We start from the raw sequence: 27,495 nt of genomic DNA, 5'->3' as shown, positions 1-27,495 counted from the left end.
CTAGCCAGCAACACCTACATCCCACGAAAGAATTTTTTAAAACTGCTAGGAAAGTAGTGGTAAGGACATCAATAATATAGTGGAATCAGCCAATTAGAAAGAATTTATAAATACTGGTTAGATTAGACGAAGTTAGGAGAGATGGAACTGTTGGTTATTAGTAAATTGGACTACAAGAATAACAAAAACTTTGTATAGCACTTTTAACATAATGAAATGTCCCGAGATGCTTCATAGGACCGTTATTAAACAAGGTATGACACTGAGCCACATAAGGGGATCTTAGGGCAAATGTCAAAAAGCTTGGTCAAAGAGGTAGGTTTTGAGGAAAGTCTTAAAGTAGGAAAAAGAGGTATACAGGCAGAGTGGTATAGGGAGGGAATCCCAGAACTTTGGGCCTCGGCAGCTGCAGGCACAGCCACCAATGATGAACCAATTAAAGTCAGGGATGGTCAAGAGCCTAGAATTAGAGGAGCACCGACATCTCGGAGGATTGTGGGATTGGTGGAGATTACAGAGATAGGACGGGGTGATACCATAGGGGGATTTATAAACAGGGATGAGAATTTTGGAATTGTAACATTGCTTAACTGGAGGCGTTGTAGGTCAAGAGCACAGGGGTGATGGATGAGCGGGACTTGGTGTGAGTTAAGCCATGGGCAGCAGAGTTTTAGATGACATCAAGCTTATGGAGAGTAGAACATGGGAGGCTGGGCTGGAATAGTCAAGTCTGGTGGTGACAAAGGCATGGATGAGTGTTTCAGCAGTGGAACAGCTGAGGCAGGGGCAGAGTTGGACGATGTTACAGAGATGGAAATAGGCGGTCATAGTGATGGCATAGTTATGTGATTAGAAGCTCATCTCGGGGAATCAACTAAAATTAAAAGTTGCGGAAAGGGATAATGATGTGACAGACTCATATTGAAAGGAAGCGTACTCAGGGCAGACTTTTCAATATCACAGTGCATCACCTGTGCAACTGCTCATACCAAGTAAGAGCATCCAACCTCTTAGCATCCCCTGTTACCATTGTGCTATTGTTTCTTCTTTCTCTCTGTGCCTTCTCCTTTTGCTTTTCTGTTTTCTGATGTCCTTTCCTCTTCCTGCTTCGCTTTGCCTGTTTTGCTTCTCTATCTTTGTTTCTTTCTCTCTCTATTTATGTTTTATTCTGCTTCTTCCTCTGCTCTGCTCTCCTCTTTCTTTATTTTATCCTTTCGGGTGGAAAGTGGCAGATGTCCTGGTGGGGAAGGCACTCGCTGAAGATTGCAACTTCCACTGACAGTTTCTTGGGAAAGTCCAGCCTGCAGCCCTTGGCAGATGCCTTCCCATCCCCACTCCTCCCCACCTCTGTCTCTTTTACTTACCCCACCATCCCTTTGCTCCTATCACTTTCCTCATGGATTCCTTTTCCTACTACCCAATACACCCTTTCCTTTCCAATGTGCCTCACTTCAATGCTTGCGTTACCCATTTTCCCTTCTTACTGTTTCCTCCCTTTTCCTCTATCCCTTCCATTCTTTCTTCCTTAACCCATCTCCTGTCTTTCACACAATAATTCCAGTGAAAAAGGCAGTGCGTGCCTGTGTAGTTGTGTAAATGTATTAATGTAGTAAATTATTTACCTTATCTTTCAAAATTCTCTCTTGCTCGTTGAGATGCTGTGGGAGACCATATCTGGGGCCTGTTGCTTGTTGTGGTTTACACACTCAAAGGCTCTAGAAGCCAAGCGAAGAATAAGCTGAGATGAGGGTGAATAGTTAGCCTGCAATCTGTGTTTTCAGTTTGGAACCAGATCTTTATTATTTCCTTAGGATTACCCTAAAACATTTATATTGGGAACAGCTTCAAAAGTTTTAGACCTGGCTATGCCTTTTTTTATTATTCTTTCGTGGGATGTGGGTGTCGCTGGCAAAGCCAGCATTTGTTGCCCATCCCTTATTGCCCTGAGTGGCTTGCTGGGCCAATCCAGAAAGCATTTGAGTCATCCAGATTGCTCTGGGTCTGGGGTCAGACGTAGGCCAGACCAGGTAAGGATGGCAGATTTCCTTCCCTAAAGGATATTCTGATGCTTGAACAACTGATGCCTGGAAACCTCTTGTTTCCAACTTTGTGATTAACTTCTGTGTTTAACTCTTCCACAACCAGGAGCGATTTCAGTTCCCGGTACAAATTACCGATGTCTCTGAAAATGCCAAAGACCTCATCCGGAGGCTTATCTGCAGCAGGGAGCACCGGCTGGGTCAAAATGGGATTGAAGACTTTAAGAAACACCCATTCTTTGCTGGTATTGACTGGGACAACATCAGAAACTGTGAAGCACCTTACATCCCCGAAGTCAGCAGTCCTACAGACACGTCGAACTTTGATGTAGATGACGACTGTTTAAAAAATTCTGTAAGTTAGTTCATATGTTTCTGAGTTTGGAGAAGAGGAGTTTAGATTGAAAGAGGGTGAAATTCTAGTTGCTTCTAAGGTGATCCCATTTCTTAGACAATCAGTCTCCTTGTGAACTTGCTTTTGATATGATTTTTCATTAAAGCAGTGGGATTAAAAAAATCATTTGTCATTCTATAGAGATAAAAAGAAGAAGCTGCAGTTCTGAAATAAAAATAGAACATGCTAGAAGGACACAGCAGGTCCATCAGCGTCGGAATGGAAAAAGATGTTTCCTCTTTTTAGATGCTGATAGATCTTTTATCCAACATTTTTTGTGATGCAGTATTTTTCTTTGTATCTTTCTTGTCAGCTTCTTAAGTGCAGGTTCTGATGTTTTTCTGTATTATTCACCCCTTCAGCAATATTCAAGTTAACTCTAGTACATATGCTGTTGTTAACGTTCATTGACAAATCGTGGTGAGTTTAAGAGTCGATAAAGGTGTTTGTGAAACTAGGATTAGAAAATAAAATGGAAGGCTGACTAACTTTATGTCCAGTCTTTTTCGCATTGGAAATATTTCGTGCTTAATGTCCTGTTTAAGCGCCATAGGTTTTATTGTTAAATTAATGAGTAGAAGACTCATTAGCACAATGTGTTTTCCAGTATCAAATTAATCTATACGATATTATTCAATTCACCTCAATTCACCTAAACTGTCTGGAGACTGTACTGACAGTCCAGCTATGCATCAGCATCCTAATTGCATTGAAGTTTAAGAATAAGTTACGATCCTTCACGTCCAAGCAGAATTTTTCTGGCACTTGGTTTTGAAATATGTTGTTTTCCTTGTCTTTCTTAATTACTTTTTCTCAAGCCATGCACACTCTTCACACCTCAAATCCTGTCTTATTGCAGTTAAAGCTGTGCTGTTTTGAATAAGGTCAAGGCAGATGTGGGAAGGAAGGGGTTTTGCAAAACCTTGCTCCATATTTACTGGGAGTGAGTGGCGATGGGAAAACCATAGTTCTTACAGCAACATGACAAATGTTACAGCATTACATTACTCTCATGGTGTGATTTAATTCCTTCTGTGAGCTGCTTTGTGACGAGACATTTATTATTTTAAAAAAGCACTATCTTCAGGTGGAAAGGAAGGGAAAGCTGTGCTCCTCAAGGTGTTATAGACTCTCTCATAACCCTTCCTTGTTGAAGCAGGATTGCTCCATCAGGAACTAATTATTAAATGAGAAGAGGCAGTTTTACACACATTATCAGTGAGGAAAGGACATGGAAGCCACCATCGGATTTAGCTTGTTTCTCAAAGCAATCTTAAATAGAAGACATGGAAACAAATCAGTAAAACTTGCCTTTTATTCTGTTTCAGGAGACGATGCCTCCACCTACACATACTGCTTTCTCTGGGCACCACCTTCCCTTCATAGGGTTTACATACACTACTAACTGGTAAGTGCATTTTTGTTATGCTGTATGAAGCAGCGTGTTACACACTTTCAGCTGAACTTTGGACATCTGCTGTAAAACAGTGATGCTGAAGGGGCGTACTTAAATTGTACAGGCAAAAAATGTTAACAGAATCAAACGTGAATAAAAAAATCTGGACAAGGGGATTAAGGTGTCAGTAAGTCTCACCCTGCTGATATAGCTCTGTTGCTCTGTTTCTAATGCTACAAGCTCATGATGCATCTCTATATAGCCTCATTTATTACATCCACCCTGGTTAAAAGGTTTTTCTGTTGGGAATTGGTAGTTGCTGCCATTATTTCAGAAATCTGGCTACAAATCCAGCCTGAACTAAGGGTATGAAAATTGTCTCATGCTCCTGGAGCCTACGGATTGAATTTAGAGCCTTCTGAATCTAATACTCTCCCTCAACAAACATTGTAGAATCACAGGATGGTTACAGCACAGAAGGTGGCTATTTGGCCCATCAAGTCCATGCTGGATATCTGCAAGAGCAATTCAGCTAGTCACACTCATTTTGCATAACCCTGCATTTTTTTTTTATCCTCAGGTGCTTTTTGAAAGCCACAATTGAATCTGCTTCCACAACACACTCAGGCAGTGCATTCCAGATCCTAACCATATGCATTAAAAAAAAAAGTTTTCTCATGTCAAACTTTGGTTCTTCTGACAACCAACAACAACAACTTACACAGCACCTTTAATGTAACAATGCATTCCAAGGCACTTCACAGGAGCATTATAAAACAAAATATAACATTGAGCCAAATGAGTAGATATTAGGTCAAATGACGAGGTGGATTTTAAGAAGTGTCTTAAAGGAGGAAGGAAAGGCAAAGAGATGTAAGGAGGGAATTCCAGAGCATTGAGTTTAGGAACTGATGGCACAGCCACCAAGGGTAGATCAATTAAAATCGGGGAACTCAAGAGGCCAGAGTTAGAGGAATGCAGATATCTCAGAAGGTTGTGGGGTTGGAGCAGCTGATAGATAGGGAGTGGTCAGGTCATGGAGGGATTTGAAAACAAGGATGAGAGTTTTAAAATCATGACATTGCTTGACTGGGAGCTGCTGTAGGTCAGCAAAGTCAGGAGTGATAGATGAACAGGACTTGGTGCATGTTAAGACAGAGGCAGCAGTGTTTTGTCAAGTTTGCAGAGAGTAGAATGGGGAACACCAGTGAGAAGTGTGTGAGAATAAGCAGGACAAATCCATCCAGCCAATTGCCACCCCATCAGTTACTTTCGATCATCAGTAAAGTGATGGAAGGGGTCATCAGCAGTGTTATCAAGCGGCACTTGGTTAGCAATAACCTGTTCATTGACGCTCAGTTTGGGTTCTCTCAGGATCACTCAACTGCTGACACCTGCCCCTTTACTTCCCCTCTCCTCACCGTCCAAGGGCCCAAACACTCCTTTCAAGTGAAGCAGTGCTTCACTTGCACTTCCCTCAACTTAGTCTACTGCATTCGCTGCTCCCAATGCAGTCTCCTCTAGCAAATTACTTGGTTCATAGGCAGTTAGGGATGGGCAACGAATGCTGGCCTTATCAGCAATGCCCACATCCCATGAAAGAATAAAGGAAAAAAAGAAGAGGTGAGAGGCTGGGAATCCTGCGGCGAGTAACTCACCTCCTGACTCACCAAAGCCTGTCCACCATCTACAAGGCACAAGTCAGAAGTGTGATGGAATACTCTCCACTTGCCTGGGTTAGTGCAGCTCTAACAACACTCAAGGAGCTTGACACCATCCAGGACAATGCAGCCCGTTTGACTGGCACCACATCCATCTCCTTCAACATCCACTCCCTCCTCCACCGATTCACAGTGGCAACAGTGTGTATCATCTACAAGATGCACTGCAGAAATTCACCGAGGCTCCTTAGACAGCACCTTCCTAACCCATGACTTCTACCAATTAGAAAGAGAAAGGCAGCAGATGCATGGGAACACCACCACTGGTCTGTTCGCAACCTAGTTGTCAAATTTGACCCCGAGCTAAGCTTCCAACCACACATTTGCCCCATCACTAACACTGCCTGTTTCCAGCTCCATAACAATGCCCAACTTTGCCCCATATCAACTCATCAGCTGCTGAAATTCTCATTCATGCTTTTGTTACCTTTAGATTTGCTTTTTTAAAAATTCTGTCATGGGATGTGAAAGTTGATGGTGAGCCGCCTTTTTGAACTTCTGCAGTCCATATGGTGCATGTACCCTGTGGCACTGTTAGGGAGTGCCATGTCTTTGGCTCAGTAGCAGTGAAGGAACGGTGATATAGTTCAAAGTCAGGATGGTGTGTGGCTTGGAGGGGAGCTTGCAGGTGGTGGTGTTCCCATGCATCTGTTGCCCTTGCCCTTCTAGGTGGTAGGGGTCCCAAATTTGGAAGGTGCTGTTGAAGAAGGCTTGGCGAGAAGCTTCACATTTCTCGGCATTAAATTACATCTGCCACACATTCCACTGGCTTGTCTTTGTTCACTTGAAGTCTATCATTATCCCCTCACAGTTTCCAATATTTCCAAGTTTTGTGTCAGCTGCAAATTTGGAAATTATACCCTGTACACCCAAGCCTAATTCATCAATATAGATCAAGAAAAGCAGTGGTCCTAGTACTGACCCCATGGAAACACTTTCTTCTGGTACAAAAAACAACCATTTGTCACTACTCTGTTTCTTGGCACTCGATCAACTTCATATCCATGTTGCCACTGTCCTTTTTATTCTACGGGCCTCAACTTCGTTGACAGGCCTTTTATGTAGCACTTATCAAATGCCTTTTGGAAGCCCATATACACCACATCAATTGCATTACCCTCAACCCTCTCTATTACCTCATCAAAAACTCAATTAAGTTAGTTAAACATGATTTGCCTTTAACAAATCCATTCTGGCTTTACTTAATTAATCCACCAGTGTCCAAGCTACTGTTAATTTTGTCCCGGATTATCGTTTCTAAAAGTTTTCCCGCCATGCAGCTTAAACTGACTGGCCTCTAGTTGTTGAGTTTATCCTTACACCCTTTTTTGGACTGGGGTGTACATTGCAATTCTCCAGTCCTCTGGCACCATGCCTGTATCTAAAGAGGATTGGAAAATTAAGGCCAGTGCCACCACAATTTCCATCCTTACTTCCCTCAGAATCCTTGGATGCATCCCATCCGGTCCTGGTAACCTGTCAAAGCCAAAGCGCAGCCAGCCTTTCGAATATCCCCTCTTTATTCATTTTTAGCCCATCTAGTATCTCAATTACCGCCCCCTTCATTATGACTTGGGCAGCATCATCTTCCTTGGTAAATGATGCAAAGTACTCATTTAGTACCTCAGGTTTGCCCTTTCCCTTCACACATAGGTCCCCTTTTTGGTCCCTAATCGTCCCACCTGCCCTCTTACTATCCTAATAATATGCCTATAGAGAATTTTTGGATTTCTCTTTGTTAGTCACCAGTCTCTTCTCATACTCTCCCTCTGTCTATCTTATCTCCTTTTTCATCACCCCTCTGAACTTTCTATATTCAGTCTGGTTCTCACTTGTATCAGCATTATGACATCTGTCACATGCACCCTTTTTCTGCTTCATCTTATCCCTATCTCTATCGCCATCCAGCAATCCCTAGCTTTGGTTGCCCTGCCTTTCCCCTTTGTGGGAATGTAAGCTGACTGTACACTCTCAAGACGGAACATTGTTCCTCTACCGTTAGACACTTCTAGCATTAATTTGGTACTCTCGATCAGGGAGAGTACAAAATATTAGCTATGAGAAAAATGGAGAAATTCACACTAGTGCAGTAACATGATTTGGAATAGGGAACTAAGTTTGAAACAGAAGTAGAAGCAGCTATATTCAGCAAAATCTGCATTTGGGTGTTTTCTATATCTTCTGACAATGTTTTAATGCTGACATCGGGTACCCTCTGGAGGAGAGATATCTGAGCAGCAACAACAACAACTTGTACACTTATATGGTGTCATTAACTATCGCAGGAGGGTTATCAGGAGGGTTTTCAGGAAGTTTATCAAGCAAAATCTGACATCGGGTCGTGTAAGGAGTTACTAGGCAGATAAAGAAGTAGGTTTCAAGGAGCGATTTAAAGGAACGTACCAGCCTTAGACTTTCCTTGCAGTTTAAATAATTGGCTTAAACCACAAGTCCCAAGTACATAAAAGCAAAATACTTTGGATGCTGGAAATCTGAAATAAAAACAGAAAATGCTGGAAAAGCTCAGCAGATCTGAGAGATAGAGGTGCAGAGTGTTTCTTGGGAAGTATTTCAGAACCTAGGGCCTCAGCAACAGAAGGCATGGCTGCTAATGGCAAAGTGATTAAACTTTGGAATGCACAAGAGGCCAGATTTGGCAGAGTGAAGATACCTTGGAGGGTTATATTGCTGAAGGAGGTTACAGAGATGGGGAATGATGAGGCCAGGGAGGGATTTTGAAACAAGGATGCAAACTTTAAAACTGAGGCGTTGCTTAACAGTTACTGTTACATTTTAATACTGGTACTGCCAATAACTTTACAAAGATTAATCAATACACACGTAGGCGTGGAGGTGATGAACATTGCAGCTTCCGTTTTATTTTGCTTCAGCAACTGAACTAATAAAACAAAATGAATTCTGCAACCCCATAATGCACTGGCTTGCAAAGTACGGCAAGCTAAACAAGACATACAGTACACAACAGTGACCACTCCATGTTCTTGAGTTTTCCAGTTCAACGCACTGAACTGTAACAGGAACAGAGAGTCTGAGGTTGAATATATTCCTTCATATCTGACTTGTGGTTTTCCGAGACATTCTGCCTCTCCTGCTAAGTGGCTGCAGTGTTTTCCGATTGTGATTCTTCTTTCCAGCATCTCTAGTATTTTGCTTTTTGTTGATGATTTTGAATGAGATGGATATTAGTGGAAAGCCTTGTGTCAAGCCTTTCAGGAGAACAATGGGTCCCACATCTACCTTTATCCAGAACTCAAAACTGGAGTGCGTGTCCTGGATTAAATCCAAGATTCAGCCATGCACTCTCATACCTTTTGATTTCTTCATTAGGGTACTAGATCAAAAACCTTGTGAGGATTTGTGAACCTTGAGACATTCCACAATCCTGTACAAAGTCACAACCAATCCCATGCATTCCTCATGAGAGTGGAATTTATCATCTTCTTTTCTGATTACTCTGGCACTGCAAAGCATTTGGCATTAACAACAATGAAAAGACCAAAAACAAAAATACCTGGAAAAACTCAGCAGGTCTGACAGCATCTGCGGAGAGGGATACAGTTGACATTTTGAGTCTGTATGACCCTTCATCAGAAATAAGACATATAGAAATGAAATGAAATATATGCTGGTAGAAGGGGGTGGGACAGGAGAGGGCCAGTGATAGGTGGAAGCCAAGAAGAGACTGCCAAAGATGTCATAGACAAAAGGACAAAGGGATGTTGATGGTGGTGATATTATCTAAAGGATGTGCTAATGGGGACATTAAGGGAAGCAAGCTAGTGACAGATGGCCCTAGTGCGAGTGGGGTGGGGGGAAGGGACCGGAATGGGCTAAAAGGTGGAGATGAAACAATAGATCGAAATAAATTTAAAAATAGGAGGGAAAAGAAAAAAATATAGTGTAAAAAAAAATTATAAATTATTAGGAAAAAGGGGACCGGAAAGGGGGTGGGGATGGAGGACAGAGTTCATGATCTGAAATTGTTGAACTGAATATTAAGTCCGGAAGGCGGCAAAGTGCGTAGTTGGAAAATGAGGTGCTGTTCCTCCAGTTTGCATTGAGTTTCACTGGAACATTGCAGCAGGCCAAGGACAGACATGTGGGCATGAGATCAGGGTGGTGTGTTGAAATGGCAAGTGACAGGAAGGTCTGGGACATGCTTGCGGACAGACCAAAGGTGTTCCTCAAAGCGGTCACCCAGTCTGCGTTTGGTCTCTCCAATGTAGAGGAGACTGCATTGGGAGCAGCGAATGCAGTAGGCGAATGATAAATGAAAAAACCACTTTATGTTGGTGAGATTCCTTGGTCGTTTTTAATCTTGCTGATATCCCCCATTACGGACTGATACCAAATCTCTGAAACAGCAGAGGTTTGCTTCAAACAGACCAGATCCAGAATGCATAGTGCCAAGGAGAATCAGTAGTTTATGGCACTGCTCTCCTGAATCATTGCAAGCTTCCATTTGTCCCCTGTTCTTTTGGAGCAACTTTTTAGCATGAAAACTCTGCATGTAATGCAAAGTGTCCTTTCTCCCAGTGAGCTGGTTTAGAGGCCTTCTTCTGGCTTTTCTAATCTCTATACAATTGGGACCATGCAGTTCCTGTTGGGTCAGAAGCCAAACCTAGGTAGCACCCTCTCTATATCTAGAGGATGCCCTTGTATGTTTGTTGAAGGGCAGCATACTGGAAGAACCATGGAAGCTTACAGCAAAGAAGAGGTCATTAGTCATATTGTGTCTACAACTTCTATTTGCTAAACCTCATCCCATTCCCCTGCAATCTCCTATACCTGTATTTGCCTATAGCAAAGCATTCCATACTCCTGGGTGCACAGAAAGGCCTCCTAACCTCTCTCCTCACTTCATTAATTTTAAATTGAGGACCTCTCATCACTGACTCCACAGCCAGGTGAATAATTTATAAAAGAATGAAAAATGTTAAAACACCTGTTGGACCTCCTTAAGAATACACCTAGCACCTAGCCTGTCCTCAAAACTATAATGTTTTATCCCTGACAACACACTGGTGAGTATTTGCTATAACTTCAGTGCCTTTTCTGCATTGTTCACTCTTGCACTTTGTCTACTAGTGTAGCTGATTGAAAATGATTTATGGATATTTTTTGAGTGAATTGATTTTAACTTAATTGTGTCGTCACACTCGATAGCTCCACCAATTAATCCAGTCCTTTGAATCTCATCAGCCCCTATCAACTGAATTACCAAAATGGATCAGCAACAGACGCTGCTACAGTTAATTGTCGTTTGGATAATGAGCACGATGAAATTCCATCTTTAGGATAAACACTTCAATCTAGCAAATAAACTTGCATTGCCCAACAGAGAGTTCATTCCATAGTGGGAGGGAGTGTGGGTCAAAGAATTGAGACTACAAAATAATGTACTTTTATCTGACCTGCACTCCTTTGATCATGGTTTCTTTACCAGTAGTGCACTTTGATGAAATTAGCTCCACTGAATTTCAGCTTCAGTGTGATATTGTTTTTCAACAACTGGGTGGTCAGTTCAACTGTTTTCACCAGTTTGCTGCTTTTTTAAAATCCGCGGTAAAAGAATGATAGAGCTGCTCAATTCCAGTTCTCCAAATCATGCAATGAACTTCAAGAGCAGACCTGTGCAGACTATATAAAAAAAACTTGCATTTGTTTAGTGCCCATCATGCCTCAGGGTATCCCCAATAAAGTGTAAACAGCCAGTTAAGTAAAAACAACATTTTAATTTTCCCAAAGTAGAATCTTCGATTGTTACAGCAGAGAAGGAGGCCGTTTGGCCTGTCATGCCTGAGCTGGTTCTTTGAAATGTCCAATTTAATCCCACGCCCCAACTTTATTCCCACAACCTTACAAATTGGTCCTCTTCAGGTGCATACTGAATTGTCTTTTAAAAATGTGTATGGAGTCTGATTACATCACCCTTTCAGGTACTGCATTCCAGATCTTAACATCCCTTTATATCTTTGCCAATTATTTCAGATCTATGACCTCTGGTTACTGATCTACTTGTCAGAGGTAACAATTTCTCCCTACTTGCACTACCAAAATGCCTCATAATTTTAAACACTTCTGCTAGGTCTGCCCTTAAGCTTCTCTGCTCTAAGGAGAAAAATCCCAGTTTTTCTGCTCCCTCATTCCCAATGCCATTCTAGTGAATCTGTTCTGCACCGTCTCCAAGGCCTCAACACCTTTCCTAAAATGTGGTGCCCAGAAATGGACACAGTACTTGACTGAGGTTTAACCAGTGATTTATAAATGTTTAGCATAACAATATTAATGAAATTGTAATTTGAAAGTGCTTTCAAATTGTCCTAGTCCTGCCAGGTCCTCAAAGCAAAAGACCCTGTCATTCAGCCACAAAGCAATTATGAAACTGCTGGGACTTGTTGCATCTGGTGGCCCATGAGGTCTGTTGTACAGGCATCCCATCAGCTGATCTTAGTGAATGCAGCCAGTTTTACACCAGTCTTTCTGCTAACTGTGTAACGCTGCAGCTTGGGGCATTCGCTGTCTGAATACAGAACTCATTAAATGTAAAATGTCAAATCTATCATAAAATATTGCATGATAAGTTTTACTCATTTTCTCCGCTGTTTGTGGTTAAAGCCTATTGCTGAATATATAATAGAACATACCAGCCTTAGACTTTCCTTGCAGTTTAAATAATTGGCCTCAACCACAAGTCCCAAGTACATAAAAGCAAAATACTGCAGATGCTGGAAATCTGAAATAAAAACAGAAAACGCCGGAAAAGCTCAACAGATCTGACAGCATCTGTGAGAGACAAACAGAGTTAACGTTTTGAGTCTGTATGACTCTTCTTCTGAATCGAAACGTTAACTCTGTTTCTGCTCTCCACAGATGCTGCCAGTCCTGAGTTTTTCCAGTAGTTTCTGCTCTTATCCCAAGTACATAGTTTGTCACAGATCTAGATATAATTATTGGTTATTTGTCAGGCACAGATTTAAAATTTAGATATAGCTTGTTCATTTAGCAGGGCTTGTAAGTGAGGAGTTGAGCTTTTTCTCGCAAATGCTAGCTGTGTAGTGGTTCTAGCTATTTCCAAATGCTTTGATCTTGTTTTGCTTTACATCAGTAATTCTTTACCCCCTGTGTAGAGGTATTTTCTAATGCATTTGCTTTCTTCTCAGTATTCTGTCTGACAGAAGCAGTCTGAGAGATGCTGCTGGTTCATCCTCGACAGATGTTGACATCAACGTTCAGCGGACATTAGAGGACAGCTTAGCCACGGAAGCTTATGAAAGGAGGATACGACGTTTAGAACAAGAAAAACTTGAACTGAGTCGGAAGCTCCAAGGTGAGGGTTTAGCTGCAAAGGGGTTTCTTGGTTTGGGGCATTGTGGAGTATTATTCATGGTGCCTGGAAAATTGTAATACTAAGCCACCTTTTTAGGAACATTGGAACAGGCATAGATCATGCAGCCCCTCGAGCTTGTTCCATAATTAAATGAGATAATGGCTGATCTGTGACCTAACTCCATATACGCTGTTTCATAATCCTTTCATTGAACATGAATTGACCTTGTCAAGGGCGATTAGGGTTGGGCAATAAATGCTGGCCTAGCCAGCGACGCCCACATCCCATGAATGAATTTTTTAAAAATCAATTACCATTTGCAGAAGAGAATTCCAAGCTTCTACCATCCTTTGTGTGTAGAAGCATTTCCTAATTTCACTCTTGAAAGGCCTAGTTATAGGCCTGCCCCCAACCCTAGGTTGTCCAGTACTTCAGATATGTTCTTATTAAGGCTTTGTGTAGCAATAGCATAACTTTACCTCCTTGTATCCTGGTCCTCTAGATATAAAGGCCAGTATTTCATTCTGGTTTTTTAATTATTTTCTGTACCTGTCCATGACATTTTAATGATCTATATACCTGGACCCCCAAGTCTCTTTGGACCTCCAATGGTTAAAGCTTTCACCATTCCATGAATGCAGAGTAAGAATAATTAACTGGAGGAAAGCCAACTTCAATGAGGTGAGAATGGATCTGGCCCAGATCAATTGGAGTCAAAGGCTGGCAGGCAGAACGGTAACTGAACAATAGGCTGCCTTCAAATAGAGAGTTTGGGCACAGGTAAGGTATATTACCACGAAAGGGAAAGGCAGTGCAAACAAATCCAGAGCTTCCTTGATGACAAAAGAGATAGAAATTAAGATAAAGAAGAAAAAATGTGCTAATGACAGATGTCAGGTGGACAGTGCAATTGTGAGTCAGACTGAATATAGAAGACACAGAGGGGAAGTGAAAAAACATGTAAGAGAAGCAAAGGGACTGGCAGCTAATATAAAAGGGAATCCATAAGTCTTCTACGGGTATATAAATAGTAAAAGGGTGGTAAAAAGAGGAGTGGGGCAATTAGGGACCAAAAAGGGGATTTATGCATGGAGACTGAGGCATGACTGAGATATTGAATGAATATTTTGCATCTGTGTACCAAAGAAGAAGATGCTACCCAGGCCATGGTGAGAAAGGAGGTTTGAAGGGTTTGAAATTGATACGGAGGAAGTATTGGTTAGGCTGTCTGTGCTTAAAGCTGATAAGGTATTCAACTGGAGTATTGTGTTCAATTCTGGGCGCTGCATTTTAGAAAAAATGTGAAGGCGTTAGAGTGCAGAAAAGATTCACATGAATGGTCCCAGGGATGAGGAATTTCAATTACATAGGTAGATTGGAGAAGTTGAGACTGTTTTCCTTGGAGATGAGAAGGCTGAGAGGAGATTTGATTAAGGTATTCAAAATCATGAGGGATCTGGACAGAGTAGATGGGAAAAAATGTTCCCTTTGTTGGAAGGACCAAGAAGGCATAGATTTAAGGTAATAGTCAGAAGAAACAACTGCGACCTGTGGAAAAACATTTTCATGCAGCGAGTGTTTAGGATCTGAATGCACTGTCTGATAGTGTGGTGGAGGCAGGTTCAATCGAGGCATTCAAGAGGGAGCTGGATTGTTATTTGAAAAGGAGGAATGCTCAAGCTACGGAGAGAAGATGGGGGAGTGGTGAATAGTGGTATTGTCACTGGACTAGTATTCTAGAGACCCAGGGTGATGCTCTGGGGACAAGGGTTCGAATCCCATCACGGCAGATGGTGAAATTTTAATTCAATAAAAACCTGGAATTAAAAGCCTGATGATGACCACAAAAACATTGCCAATTATTGTAGAAACCCATCTGGTTCACTAATGCCCTTTAGGGAAGGAAATCTGCTGTCCTTACCTGGTCTGGCCTACATGTGACTCCTGACCCACAGCAAAGTGGTTGACCCTTGAATGACCCCTGAACAAGGGCAATTAGGATGGGCAATAAATGCTGGCCTAGCCAGCGACGCCCACACCCCATGAATGAATAAATTAAAAAAAGGTAAATTGCTCCTGCAGTTGGTTTGGGCACCTTTTTTTAGTGACGGACAGGAACAGTAAAATTGAGAGGCAGGACATTATCTAGTCTAAGAAGCAGCAGGCTTCTCAGGGATAACTTACTGAATAAGAAATCCTATTATTGTGATACTGGCAACCTGCTGTTTCTCACCCAAGTGGCCACTCTTCAAGTGTGAGGCCAGAGAACACAGCCAAGCCAGATCCTTGTTTTCTCCTGTGGTCTCACATAAACCTTCCAGCAAGAATCAGGTAGGAGGAGTGGATCCCTGAATTGTCTGCATTCCCAACCCAGTGATGTTGAGGCCAAATGCAGCCCAGGCTGAGATTGATCAATTGTAAATAGACTAAGAATCAAATTCAGGATCCATATATTTAAATAATGCACAGGTAACTATCAATTTTTTTATCTCTCAAGGTATTTATCTCACTTTCTTAAACTTACAGATACATTGCCCTTGTCTGTTCCCTTGGCAGTCCATTCTCTCTGTGCAGAGTTGTTGCCCTTTCTTGCACCCTCTCCGATGCCTGACTGTCTTTCTTGTTGTCTTTTATGTTGTACAACTTTGTTTCTAGGATGTAATGTTTACTGTACATGAGACAGCCATAGGTTACCCAAACCATTCACTTTAAGTTTAAAATAACAAGTGTAGTATCTCATCTTAAAGCCTCTGCATCATCCATGGTGCAGTCACAGAATTCCAAGAGCACTGACACTGCTTCACTTGGTTTTGTTTGATAGAGTCGACGCAGACTGTTCAGGCGCTTCAGTATTCAACTGTAGATGGTCCAGTAACTGCGAGCAGAGAACTAGAAATTAAAAATTTGAAAGAAGAAGTGGAAAAATTGAAACAGCAAGTAATAGGTAATGTATTCAGTTTTATATTAATATTCACTCCAGTTTGCTGTGTTGAGCGAATTATGTTGCTGTTTAAACCAAGTGAATATTCTGAAGGTGCAATGGATCATGTCAGAATGGAGATTTTTTAAAATGCATTTTGCTCTGCCTGCAAAGGTGGTGGAAGTTGAATCTACAGTAACTTTCCAAAGGGAATTGGATAAAGACTTGAATTGGAAGAAAAATTGCAGGACTATAGGCAAAGATCAGGGAAGTGGAACTTATTGCATTGCTCTTTGAAAGGGCCAACACAGGCACGATGGGCTGAATGACCTCATTCCATGCTGTGCATTTGTATGATTTTGATTTTTTTCCTTATTAATGTCAGTTGTGAACTAGGTTTTATTTTCTGCTGAGATAGCTTCATACTCCAGAAAGAGCTGTATAACCCTTGACTCCTTGTAGATTAAAAATATGTCTAACTCAGCCTTGAATATATTCAGTGACCTAGCCTTCATTTCTGTCTGGGCGAGAGGATTCCAAAGATGGACAATCTGCTGAGAGAAGAAATTCTTCCTGATCTCCATTTTAAATTGAAGACACCTCAATTTTAAACTATGCCCCTAATTCTAGATTTCTCCACAAGGGGAAACATCATCTTAGCATCGATCCTTGTCAAGCCTCCTCAGAATCTTAAGATAAAAGCAAAATACTGCGGATGCTGGAAATCTGAAACAAAAACAAAAATAGCTGAAAAAACTCAGCAGGGTCTGTAAGCATTTGCGGGGAGGAATACAGTTAATGTTTCGAGTCCATATGACTCTTCATCAGAACAAAGGAAAAATAGAAATGAGGTGAAATATAAGCTGGTTGGGGGAGGGGGGGGCGGCAGTGGGACAGGTAGAGCTGGATAGAGGGCCAGTGATAGGTGGAGGCAAAGAAGAGATTGCCAAAGATGTCATAGACAAAAGGACAAAGGGGTGGTGATATTAGCTAAGGAGTAAACACCTTGTCAAACACCAGGAGAGAAATGGAAAGCAATGAAGGTGAACAGGGCAAAAGAGACAAGTGGAAATCCTGTCGGAGAGAAGGGCACTACTTCTTCAAGGTAGGCATTCCTGGAAGAGAAGTGGCAGTCAATTAAACACAAGATAAAAGCAAAATACTGCAGATGCTGGAAATCTGAAACAAAAACAAAAATAGCTGGAAAAACTCAGCAGGTCTGACAGCATCTGTGGAGAGGAATATAGTTAACGTTTCGAGTCTGTATGACTCTTCATCAGAATTAAGGAAATATAGAAATGAGGTGAATCTTATATGTTTCTATAAGGTCACCTCTGGTTCTTCTAAACTCCTATTATAGGCTCAACCTGCTTAACCTTTCCTCAAAAGATAATCCCTTTATCCCAGAAATCGGCCTCGTAAGTCTTCTCTGAACCATTTAGCCTAACGTCAGTTGTGTGAGAAAATGCTGGAAACTATTATTAAGCAAGCCTTAACAATGCACTTAGAAAAGCATAGTATGATTAGAACAAGCCAGCATGTTTTTACTAAAGGAGAAATCCTGTTTGACAAATTTATTAGAGTTTTTTGAGGATGTAACTATTAGAGTAGATAAAGGGGAGCCAGTTCATATAGTATCCCTGGATTTCCAAAAGGCATTTGATAAGGTGCCACCCAAAAGGTTAATAGGCAAGATAAGGGCTCATGGAGTTGGGGGTAATATTTTAGCGTGGATAGAGGATTGGTTAACATATAGAAAGCAGAGAGTGGGCATAAATGGGGCCTTTTCAAGTTGGCAGGCAGTGATTTGTAAAGTACCGCAACGATCAGTGCTGGGGCCTCAGCTATTTGCAATCTATATTAATCACTTATATGAAGATTCAGAGAATAATGTATCAAAATTTGCTGATGATACTGAGCTAGGTTGGAAAGTAAGCTGTTGGGGGGACACAGAGAGGAAGCAAAGAGATATAGACATATAAAATGAGTGTGCAACAAGATGGTAGATGGAGTATAATGTAGGGAAGTGTGAAGTTAGTCACTCTCGTCATCAGAATAGAAAAGCAGAATATTTTTTAAAAGGCGTGATACTTGTAGGTGTTGATGTCCAAAGAGACTTGGGTGTGCTTGTACAAGGAACACAGAAAGTTAGCATTCAGGTACAGTAGGCATTTAGGAAGGCAAATGGCATGTTGGCCTTCATTGCAAGGGAATTGGTGTATAAGAATAAAGAAATGTTACTGCGATTGTACAAGGTTTTGGTAAGACAACATTTGGAATACTGTGTGCAGTTTTGATCTCCACATTTAAGAAAGCATATACTTGCACTGGAGGCAGTACAGCGAAGTTTCACTAAGTTGGTCCCTAGGATGAGGGGGTTGTCCTATCATGAGAGGCTGAGTAAATTGGGTTTATATTCTCTGGAGTTTTGAAGAATGAGAGGTGATCTCATTGAAACCTACAAAACTCTGAAGGGGCTTGATAGAGTGGACACTGAGAGATTGTTTCCGCTGTACGGGGAATCTAATACACGGGGGCACAGTCTCAGGATAAGGGGCCAATCATTTAGGACTGAAATGAGGAGAAATTTCTTCACTCAAAGGGTTGTGAATCTTTGGAACTCTCTAACACAGAGGGTTGTGGATGCTTCATCGTTGAATACACTTAAGGCTGGGATAGATAGATTTTTGGTGTCTCAGGGAATTAAGGGATATGGGGAGCGGGCGGGAAAATAGAGTTGAAGCCCAAGATCAGCCATGATTGTATTGAATGGTGGAGCAGGCTCAACAGGCCATAAGGTCCACTCCTGCTCCTATTTTGTGTGTTCTTGTGAATTGCTTCCAATGTACATCTCTCTTTAAGTAAGGAGACCAAGACTGTATGCAGTACTCTGGGTGTGGCCTTACCATTGCCTGCACAGTGGTAGAAAGTCTTCCTTAGTTTTATACTCTGTCCCCTTGCAATAAAGGCCAACGTTCCACTTGCCTTCCTAATTACTTCCTGTACCTGCATGCTAATTTTTTCATAAACAAGGATATTCAGATCCTACTGTAGCATTCTGCAGTCTTGCTCAATTTACATAATCAGCTTTTCTATTCTTCCTGCCAAAGTGGACAACTTCACTAATTATACTCCATCTGCCAATTTTTGTCCACTCACTTCGTCTATTTATACCCCATTGCAAGCTCTTTGCATCCCCCTCACAACTTACTTTCCTATCTGTCTTTGTATTGTCAGCAAATTTGGCTACAGTGCACTTGGCCCCTTCATCCAAGTTCTCAATATGGATTGTAAATAGTTGAGGCCCCAGCACTGGTCCCTATGGCACACCACTAGTTACAGTTTGCTAACCTGAAAATGACCCATTTATCCTGACTGTTTCCTGTTAGGTAGTCAGTCCTCTATTCATGCTAATATTCATACCTAGCATAAAGGAGGATGGTTGTGGTTGTTGGAAGTCAGCCATCTCAGCTCTAAGACACGACTGCACGAGCTCCTCAGGGCAGTGTCCTTGGCCCAGCCATCTTCAGCTGCCTCATCAATGACCTCCCTTCCATCATATGGTCAGAAGTGGGGATGTTCGCTGATGATTGCACAATGTTCAGCACCATTCGCGGCGACTCAGATACTGAAGGAGCTCATGTCCAAATGCAGCAAGACCTGGATAATATCCAGCCTTGGGCTGCCAAGTGGCAAGTAATATTCGCGCCACACAAGCGTAAGGCAATGACCATCTCCAACAAGAGAGAATCTAACCATCACCCCTTGACATTCAATGGCATTACCACCAATGAAACCCCCACTATCAACATCCTGGGGATTACCATTGACCAGAAACTGAATTGGACTAGCCATATAAATACTGTGGCTACAAGAGCAGGTCAGAGGCTAGCAATTGTGCGACAAGTAACTCATCCCCTGACTCCCCAAAGCTTGTCCACCATTTACAAGTCAGGAGCGTGATGGAACACTCCCCAGTTGCCTGGATGAGTACAGCTCTAACAGCCCTCAAAAAGCTTGACACCATCTAGGACAAAGCAGCCTGCTTGATTAGCACCACATCCACAAACGTTCACTCTCTCCACATGCACAGTACCGATGCACAGTAGCAGCAGTGTGTACCATCTACAAGATGCACTGCAGGAATTCACCAAGGCTCCTTAGACAGCACCTTCTAAACCCATGACCTCTACTATCTAAAAGGACAATGGCAGCAGTTGATGGAAACACCACCACCTGGAAGTTCCCCTCAAAGCCACTCACCATCCTGACTTGGAAATATATCGCCGTTCCTTCACTGTCATTGGGTCAAAATCCTGGAACTCCTTTCCTAACAGCACTGTGGGTGTACCTACACCACATGGACTGCAGCGATTCAAGAAGGCAGCTCACCACCACCTTCTCAAGGGCAACTAGGGATGGGCATTAAATGCTGGCCTAGCCAGTGAAATCCACATGCCATGAATGAATAAAAAAAAAATACCCGCAACACCATGAGCTCTTCTGCAGTAACCTTTAAGGTGGCACCTTATTGAATGTCTTTTGGAAATCCAAATACACTACATCTACTGGGTTCCCCTTCATCCACCCTGCTTGTTAACATCGTGAAAATACTGTAATAAATTTCTCAAACACAATACTCCGGACTATAATTGCAAGCAGTGGGGAGCTGGGGTCTCTTTAGGGACTGACCAGCTGCAACAGAATGCTTGGTGGCCACATCAACAATTCTTCATACGCTGAGTTCCTGGTATCCATTTTAATGCTATGGATAATAACTGGCTTTCTTCTGAAAAGGGTTATAAGGCGGGAGACTTGCCACTTGCCAATGACTGTGAATTTTCTTTAGTGGATGTCGGGTTGTAGGTCTTTAGCTTGTGCAGTTCGGTTCCATAGAAGGATGGAAAGGTAAACAGAGAATTTCTTCTGCCAGCTCCGCACTGGAACTATCCACTGTAATACAGTTTCACGATCCTCTGGTTTTATTACTCACTAGTCGATCACCTGTGATATATCACACTGTAATTCGAGATTAAATGCCGACTTCAGGATGAAGGATAGAAGCTAATTGGGCCAAGGCAGAGATGTAACTGTGAGGATGAAGGCCAGAGTTAGAACGTAGAGAAAGGTGGTGTACAGCTGAAGGTAGAGGAGGATTAGACGCTATGATATAAATGGAAAGCAGTGTTAGAGGTCAGTGCATGGGCAAACATGGAGTTGATTTTAGAGGCTGGACAGGTAAGGATTAGAAGTTGTGTGGGGATAAATCTGCGATAGAGGCCGAGGATGATGATGGCATTCAACCACCTTCCTTCCCTGGTTCACAACATGTTTCAAGTAAGCACAAGACACTTCATGATGTAGTACAGTGTATAGAACAGACTTTATTGATACCTGGGCTGAGGGATGGACCAAACCCAAAGCAGAGAATAGCTTTTCAGTTTCTGTACCTTTTGAGCCCTCTGAACAACTATTGAAAACCATGCTGCTTTACACACCATAATATATCTACATCAATTCTTTTGAAGACTGCCTATTCATGTAAGCAGTTGTAATTATTTATTCCAAGGGTGGAATTTTTTGGCCCCTCCTGCCGGCGGGACTTTCCAGTCCCACCTAAGCCAATCAACTTTTGAATGACTTGCCGTATTTTCCGGCCCCGCATAAAATTCCACCCCTAAGCTACTACCCCCTAAACAAGACTTCCTGCCCTAACAGCCTCCAATACCTTTGATAAACAGGCTTTGTCAGCTGTTATCTTTCTATACTGTGTAATATGACCATAGATTATGTCAATTGCTGCACAAACCAAATCCCAGAGGGAAACTTGGCTTCCGAGCCGTACCCTTTTTTTTGTATTCTGAAAATGAGAAGAAGACGTACTGATCTCAGCAGCAAGAAGTACAATAACACTTTTGAGATTTTAAAAATTAAAAGTAAAAGTTTTATTAACAAGAATAAAAGAACTTCAGCATACAAATTACAGTTGCACAATTAAGGATAGTCTTACAACACATTTTCCCCAAAAGACTCTCTACTTGGTCAGACCCACAAGTAAACACCTCCCAGGCAACTCCCTTACAGATATTTAACCATAAAAAAACAGTGATATTGCCTAAGGCTGCTGTAGCATTAATAAAGACATGCCACATGACCTGTAACACTCTTTCACTCTGCTGTGGAAACCCAAACTTCAGAATAAAACTGCTTTTTGCAGCCGAAGGCTTTTCTGGCTTGACTGGCTGATTCAGCCTGCATCTTCTCCCAGCCCAGAGCCACAGCTCAGCAGCTGCATCTCACAGCTCCAGCCCAACAGCTCAAACAGCTCGCCACAGTAACTCTAAAATACCTTTTTACGCTTTCATCTCAGGTTCCGTTGTTCTCGCACCTCTTTGACACTCAAATCCTTCCAAATATAAGATCTTTCATGTTTCCATCTTGTCTTTGCTTTTAGGTCAATAAAATACAAGATCCCCACTTTTAATTACCTATGGAACTCCTGCAAGATGCAAATATGTTTCTTGACGCCTCTGACTTCCCTTTAATATTAAAAAAAACTCTCAACTTATCTAAAAATGCAAATGTTAGATCTAACCTATTCACTTGTACCTCAGACCTAACACCTCTAACCCTTTGATGTTTTAAAAGCCCCCAGACAACCTGTCTCCTGTTAACCTGTGTCTGGACATAACCTCTGTATGATTGTATGTTCGTAAATCATGCACACACGCAGACCTTTTCACAGAATAACACAATATTCCCCAAAAATATACATAAAAAGTCATCCATTTCTCACAAGTGTAGGTAATGGATACCTCTACCTCTGCATATTACCCTGACCCTTAAATTTACACTTTAATCACCCATGGCTGACATCATTACTGTCATGTAAAATCCTTGTGCAGAGAAATACATGTCAGAAGCTTTGATTCCTTCTCATGGCACTTCAAAGCCGTCCCGTTTATTTTGGAAAACCTGTTGCTGCATGATACACAGAAGTTCAACTATTAACCCTTAACTCCCCTAAGATGTCTAATATATGTGTCTCTGGTTTGTCCAGCAGGGTGGTGAGAGCATGTTCGAAAGAGAGGAAGGGAGAGGTTGGGAACTAATTGGTAGCTGGAGAGGGTGAAAGTGTTGAGAATAAACCTTTTAAATAGGGTGAAGATTACAGTTTGAAAGAGAGGAGCAGAGCAAGAGGAGAGGAAGCATTTGATGGTGCTAGTGGATTTAGGCCAAGTAGAAGCTGGTTGAGGGGACAGTGCATAGAAGTGGTGAAGATAATCTATGAGGACTGCATGGAGCTAAGGAAGAAGCTGCTACACATTGCAAATCAGAGCTGTGATGCACCTGCTTTTGAGCATGATGTTGAAATGATGAAAGGATTTGGCCATAGAAAGGGAGAATTGATATTGTTTTAGGTGGTTGGCCACACCTGACAATGAATGACCAGGCCATCTGCTCATTTCAGCTTGGGCCCCATAGATTTGAAGTCTTTTTATCATGATTATTCTGACTCTGAGGAGTGAATCGTGGAGCAAATAGTCTGATTTTACATTTCTGCGAATAACAGGCAAATTTGTTCTTGACATCTTGTCCTTTCATAGTGCATTGGATTGTCAGGCTAGATTATAAACTAAAGCATTGAGCTCGAAAACACAGCCTCCTGACTCCGAGCTGAGAATGGTACAAACTGAGCTACCCAAATAACTCTCTTGTAGGCCAATTACAGAGGGAGTAATCACACATATGCACACATGCTCATGCACACATGTCAAAGTAGGTTTTTGTTTCTTTCTGCCATGTTGGTGGTTTATTCATTAATTGAAACATAGAAGGTACAGAGACCTAAATCTGAGACTGTTGAACTTTGTTGCCTCACTTACTGACCATCCAGGTGCATCTTACATTTCTGTGTTCTGTTGCTGTGAATGTTATTTAAACCTCCTGTACACGTGATAATTTACAAGGATTTTTCAGTGTCCTATTTGAATGATTTATAGCTTAATAGTTCTCAGCTGTGGAGTGTCCCAGAATCAATGAAAGGGGTTTGCCAGTACATGAAAAGCCTGTAGAGTGGGCAACCCTCAGAGACGGCAGTTCTGTTTTCTCACTAGTGATAGACCTATATACCTCACTCACTTTTGAGAGCTTTTTCTCTTGCACACTTGCAGAGGAGCATAAGTTGCACTATCATAGGAAATGGGTTTTGGGCACCCTCCAATGTGTCTTCTGGAGGGAAGGAAGGTTTAAAAAAAAACAGCAATGTTCCCTGCCGAAAGTGTGCATGGATGTGAGAAGAAAATCGAGCTTAGCTGTGATGCCCTCACCTTTTGAATACTTTTCTAAGCTGTCGTGTGAAGAATCATGACTTGGGTGAAGTGCTGGAGGGCTGCCAATGTTGGGGTACCTGGGACTACAGTAAATCAGCTGATATGTCCCAGTAGCAGTCACTTTCACCAGGGGATGAAGGGGAGACCTTTGGACCAACCCAAAAGCTGCAGTAATTTTGATACTGTTAAGTATCAAAACTACTAGCAGCACAGTGGGTGTACCTACACCACATGGACAGCAGCGGTTCACTAAGGCCTATATATCTCACTCACTTTTGAGAGTTTTTTCTCTTGCACACTTGCGGAGGAGCACCACCACCTTCTCAAGGGCAACTAGGGATGGGCAATAAACGCTGGCCTAGTCAGCGAAGCTCACATCCTGTGAATGAATTTTTAAAAGTTAAATTATTAGAGTAAAAACAAGTTTAATGCTAAAGAAATTATTCACTAGGGGGGCTGCCAGCACTTGATTGCTCTTCCTTTAAAAATCTTTAATGGATTGTGTGTGAGACAAATTACAAATCCAACCCAAAATAATGGGATTGGAAAATTGCAGCTGAAAATTCAAGGCACACAAAAGGCAGCCACCCTTAGGTAAGAGTCTCGTCTCCAATGATCATTGAGGTTGCTTTAGATAGTACAGTGCGTATGGCCAGCCTGCATCTTGTACGTACAGCTGCACAATTAGAAAAGTAACTTGGCAATACCCCACCTAAAGCCAACATCAGTACAGCGTATTGCAATCACAACTTGTGATCTTGAGGCTTAGGAATGTGGCACGTTGTTGGCTGCATGTGCTTGTGAGACTTTGTTGGAGGTGTTTATAGTTACCTCATGCTATCTCTGACCTGTGTGTGCTTGTAGGAAAGGTGTTGAGGAACTCTGACTTAGTTAGCTAGTGTTGTCATTGCTAACCTCAAGGAAATACAATTGGGAAAAACCACAAGAGCTTTCATGGTTCAAAAATTCAAACAAATTTCAGTGAAAAGCTTGATAGATGTGCTTGAAATGCTTCTATATGTGCCAAATTTTGGATGAAGCTGCAATGTAAAATTTGATCAATTTTATGTTGCAGAAGGATATTTGTTGGCCAGTTTTAATTTATTTCATAAAGGAATTACCCCTGGATTTTTGGGTCCTCTGCACATCCAAATGTTCGAGCAACTCATCAGCACACTAAATTTCAACTCCATGTTATGTCAGGCGATAACATTGAGTTTCTTTCAACTCTTCTCTTTCACCTTCGCCCTACTTCTCTTTAGCCTGCTTTCCATTAAGCCCCTAGTCTCCGAGAGAACTGAGCGGAGTCCTTCAGAATGAGAAAACCCAGGATGAAATGTGAAAAATTTTTACTGTAATCGCAGCCTGCTGACCCTTGTCCTCTGCATTTTTAGTCTGAGCAGTTTGCACACAACTGGGGAAGGCACTTGTGCAAAAGAGGGGGAACTGCAGAGGTGGGGAGTGGTGAGGGAATCATTCAATCTGCGACAGTGCATTGCACTGACATTAGACATGGGCAGTGGGTGCTTGTGACAAATCAAATATAAGGGAAAGGGACATTTGTATAGAAGGGGTTCAATGCTATTGTCGGTGAATTCTGAATGAATCTGCTTTTTTCAAATAAAAAAAATATTGGCTCAGTTTGTCAGGCATTTCATTCTTAAATCCTATGGGGAATTTGATAAAACATGACATTTTGTGTATTCAGAACACCATGTGTTTTCAATTTTAGGAGAGCGTGGTCAGGGTTTTAACTTTGCTAACTGAGCCTTAAAGTAGTAACTGAATAAGACATGTTCATTTTATCATATAAGGGGAAATACATATTTACTGATCACTCATTTACTTATATAGAATATTGAACAAGCCTGAAAATATTTTAACTGCACTCAAAGGGTGAAATTGGTCTCACCAGTAGTGCAAAACAGGTTCATTATCAGTCGGCACTTCAAATTACACGACACACAATTTTCTTTTCCATTAAAGCCTTGAGCAATTGAGAAACAATTGCTGAGCTTTGCCAACGCTTATGAATTTATGCTGTGCTTGTAGTACTGTTCCAGAGTCTTATTTTTTCTGGTTCCCTATGATTTACTTTGGGGATCATGTAGCGCTAATGTGACAAAATATTTCCTATTGAACTTTAACTATACTGAAGGATATAGTAATGAATTTTTAAAAGAGTAGTCAGCTTCCTTTGTTTGATTTTATTTTAGCTATTGGCCTTAGTTTTAAACTAGGAGAAATCCAACATGGGGACATCTGACTGCCCAGTTTTGGTGGGTGTTTTTTTGGAATAGCGGGCAGCTTTTGGCACCCTGGCTTCAAAAATGCCCTAATGAACTGTAGAGGGAAGGCAGCAAGGATGACTCTAGGTCTTTCTCAAAAGGTCATGAGCCTTTGGAACACTCTTCCTCAAAAGGCAGTAGAAGCAGGGTCTTTGAATATTTTTAAGACAGAGCTAGATAGATTCTTGATTAACAAGGGTGTGAAAGGTTATCTGGGGTAGGGTTGAGGTTATATTCAGATCAGCCATGATTTTATTGAATGGCGGAGCAGGCTTGAAGGGCCAAGTGGCCTACTCCTGCTTCTAGTTCATATGCTTGTATGTCTTCAAAAGCTATGGAAGGACTGAAAGAATTTGATTTGTACATTGAAGGGAAGAAGATTAATCAAGAACTTGGCCCGGTGTTTAAGAAGTTCGATCGGGGTAGATTGCAGCCCCGTGTACTAAGAGAGCAGGGGCAGAACTGGAATAGAGGGAGCACTGAACTGGGTGAGCTGCCTCCCGCCACTATCTTCCAAGCCTGCAAGTAGGGTGGCCTTAAGATTTAAGTGAGCTGAAATATTTGAGCACATTTAGGCTGAAAGCCACTTTACAGCTGCATGTTTTAGGCAAAGGTATTTAAATTAGCACCCACCACTTTTCAGTTGTAATTGTTTTCGATTTGTTTATTTTTCTTTAAACAATTGGAACAAGAACAAGGAAAGCTCCCTGCCCAAAGAAGCTCTTAAATTGGCTTTATATGTTTTCATACTGGAAATCAAAGTAGCTTTTTAGTAATTCTTCCTGTTTGATACTTTCCTTATATTTCTGAAATTTTTAATTTTCAAACAATTTTTTAATCTTTGTTTTTAAAACATTTTGAATACAACATTTGATCGTTGAGGTGATACAAGACAAAAGCCAGCATGCTGGAGAGATTAGCAGTATAATTGCAGACTGTAGCAGGGGAGTTGCCTCAATAGCTGCGAGTCAGCAGGGCTGTGTGCCTTCTGCAACAAGGATGGCACTGCCAGTAATTCTTTAATTCACAGCACATGGGTATTTCTGGCAGGCC

General features: G+C 41.7%; 1 protein-coding gene across 6 annotated transcripts in view; it reads left to right on the top strand.

Annotated features, from left to right (window-relative positions):
- The window catches only part of LOC144681055 (serine/threonine-protein kinase MRCK alpha-like), a 607,421-nt gene that overhangs the window by 411,833 nt on the left and 168,093 nt on the right, over positions 1 to 27,495 (top strand). For all 6 annotated transcript variants that reach the window (XM_078542748.1, XM_078542747.1, XM_078542746.1 and 3 more), the window contains exons 8-11: positions 2,146 to 2,394; positions 3,762 to 3,841; positions 12,735 to 12,901; positions 15,723 to 15,845. In XM_078542748.1, coding sequence (XP_078398874.1) covers positions 2,146 to 2,394; positions 3,762 to 3,841; positions 12,735 to 12,901; positions 15,723 to 15,845 — 619 coding nt within the window. The remainder of the gene's footprint in view (positions 1 to 2,145; positions 2,395 to 3,761; positions 3,842 to 12,734; positions 12,902 to 15,722; positions 15,846 to 27,495) is intronic.

This window comes from Cetorhinus maximus, chromosome 5, assembly GCF_964194155.1.
Source record: "Cetorhinus maximus chromosome 5, sCetMax3.hap1.1, whole genome shotgun sequence".
Lineage (NCBI taxonomy): Eukaryota > Metazoa > Chordata > Chondrichthyes > Lamniformes > Cetorhinidae > Cetorhinus > Cetorhinus maximus.
The sequence above is the reverse complement of the archived record's forward strand: the minus strand, read 5'-3'. Positions and strand labels throughout refer to the sequence as shown.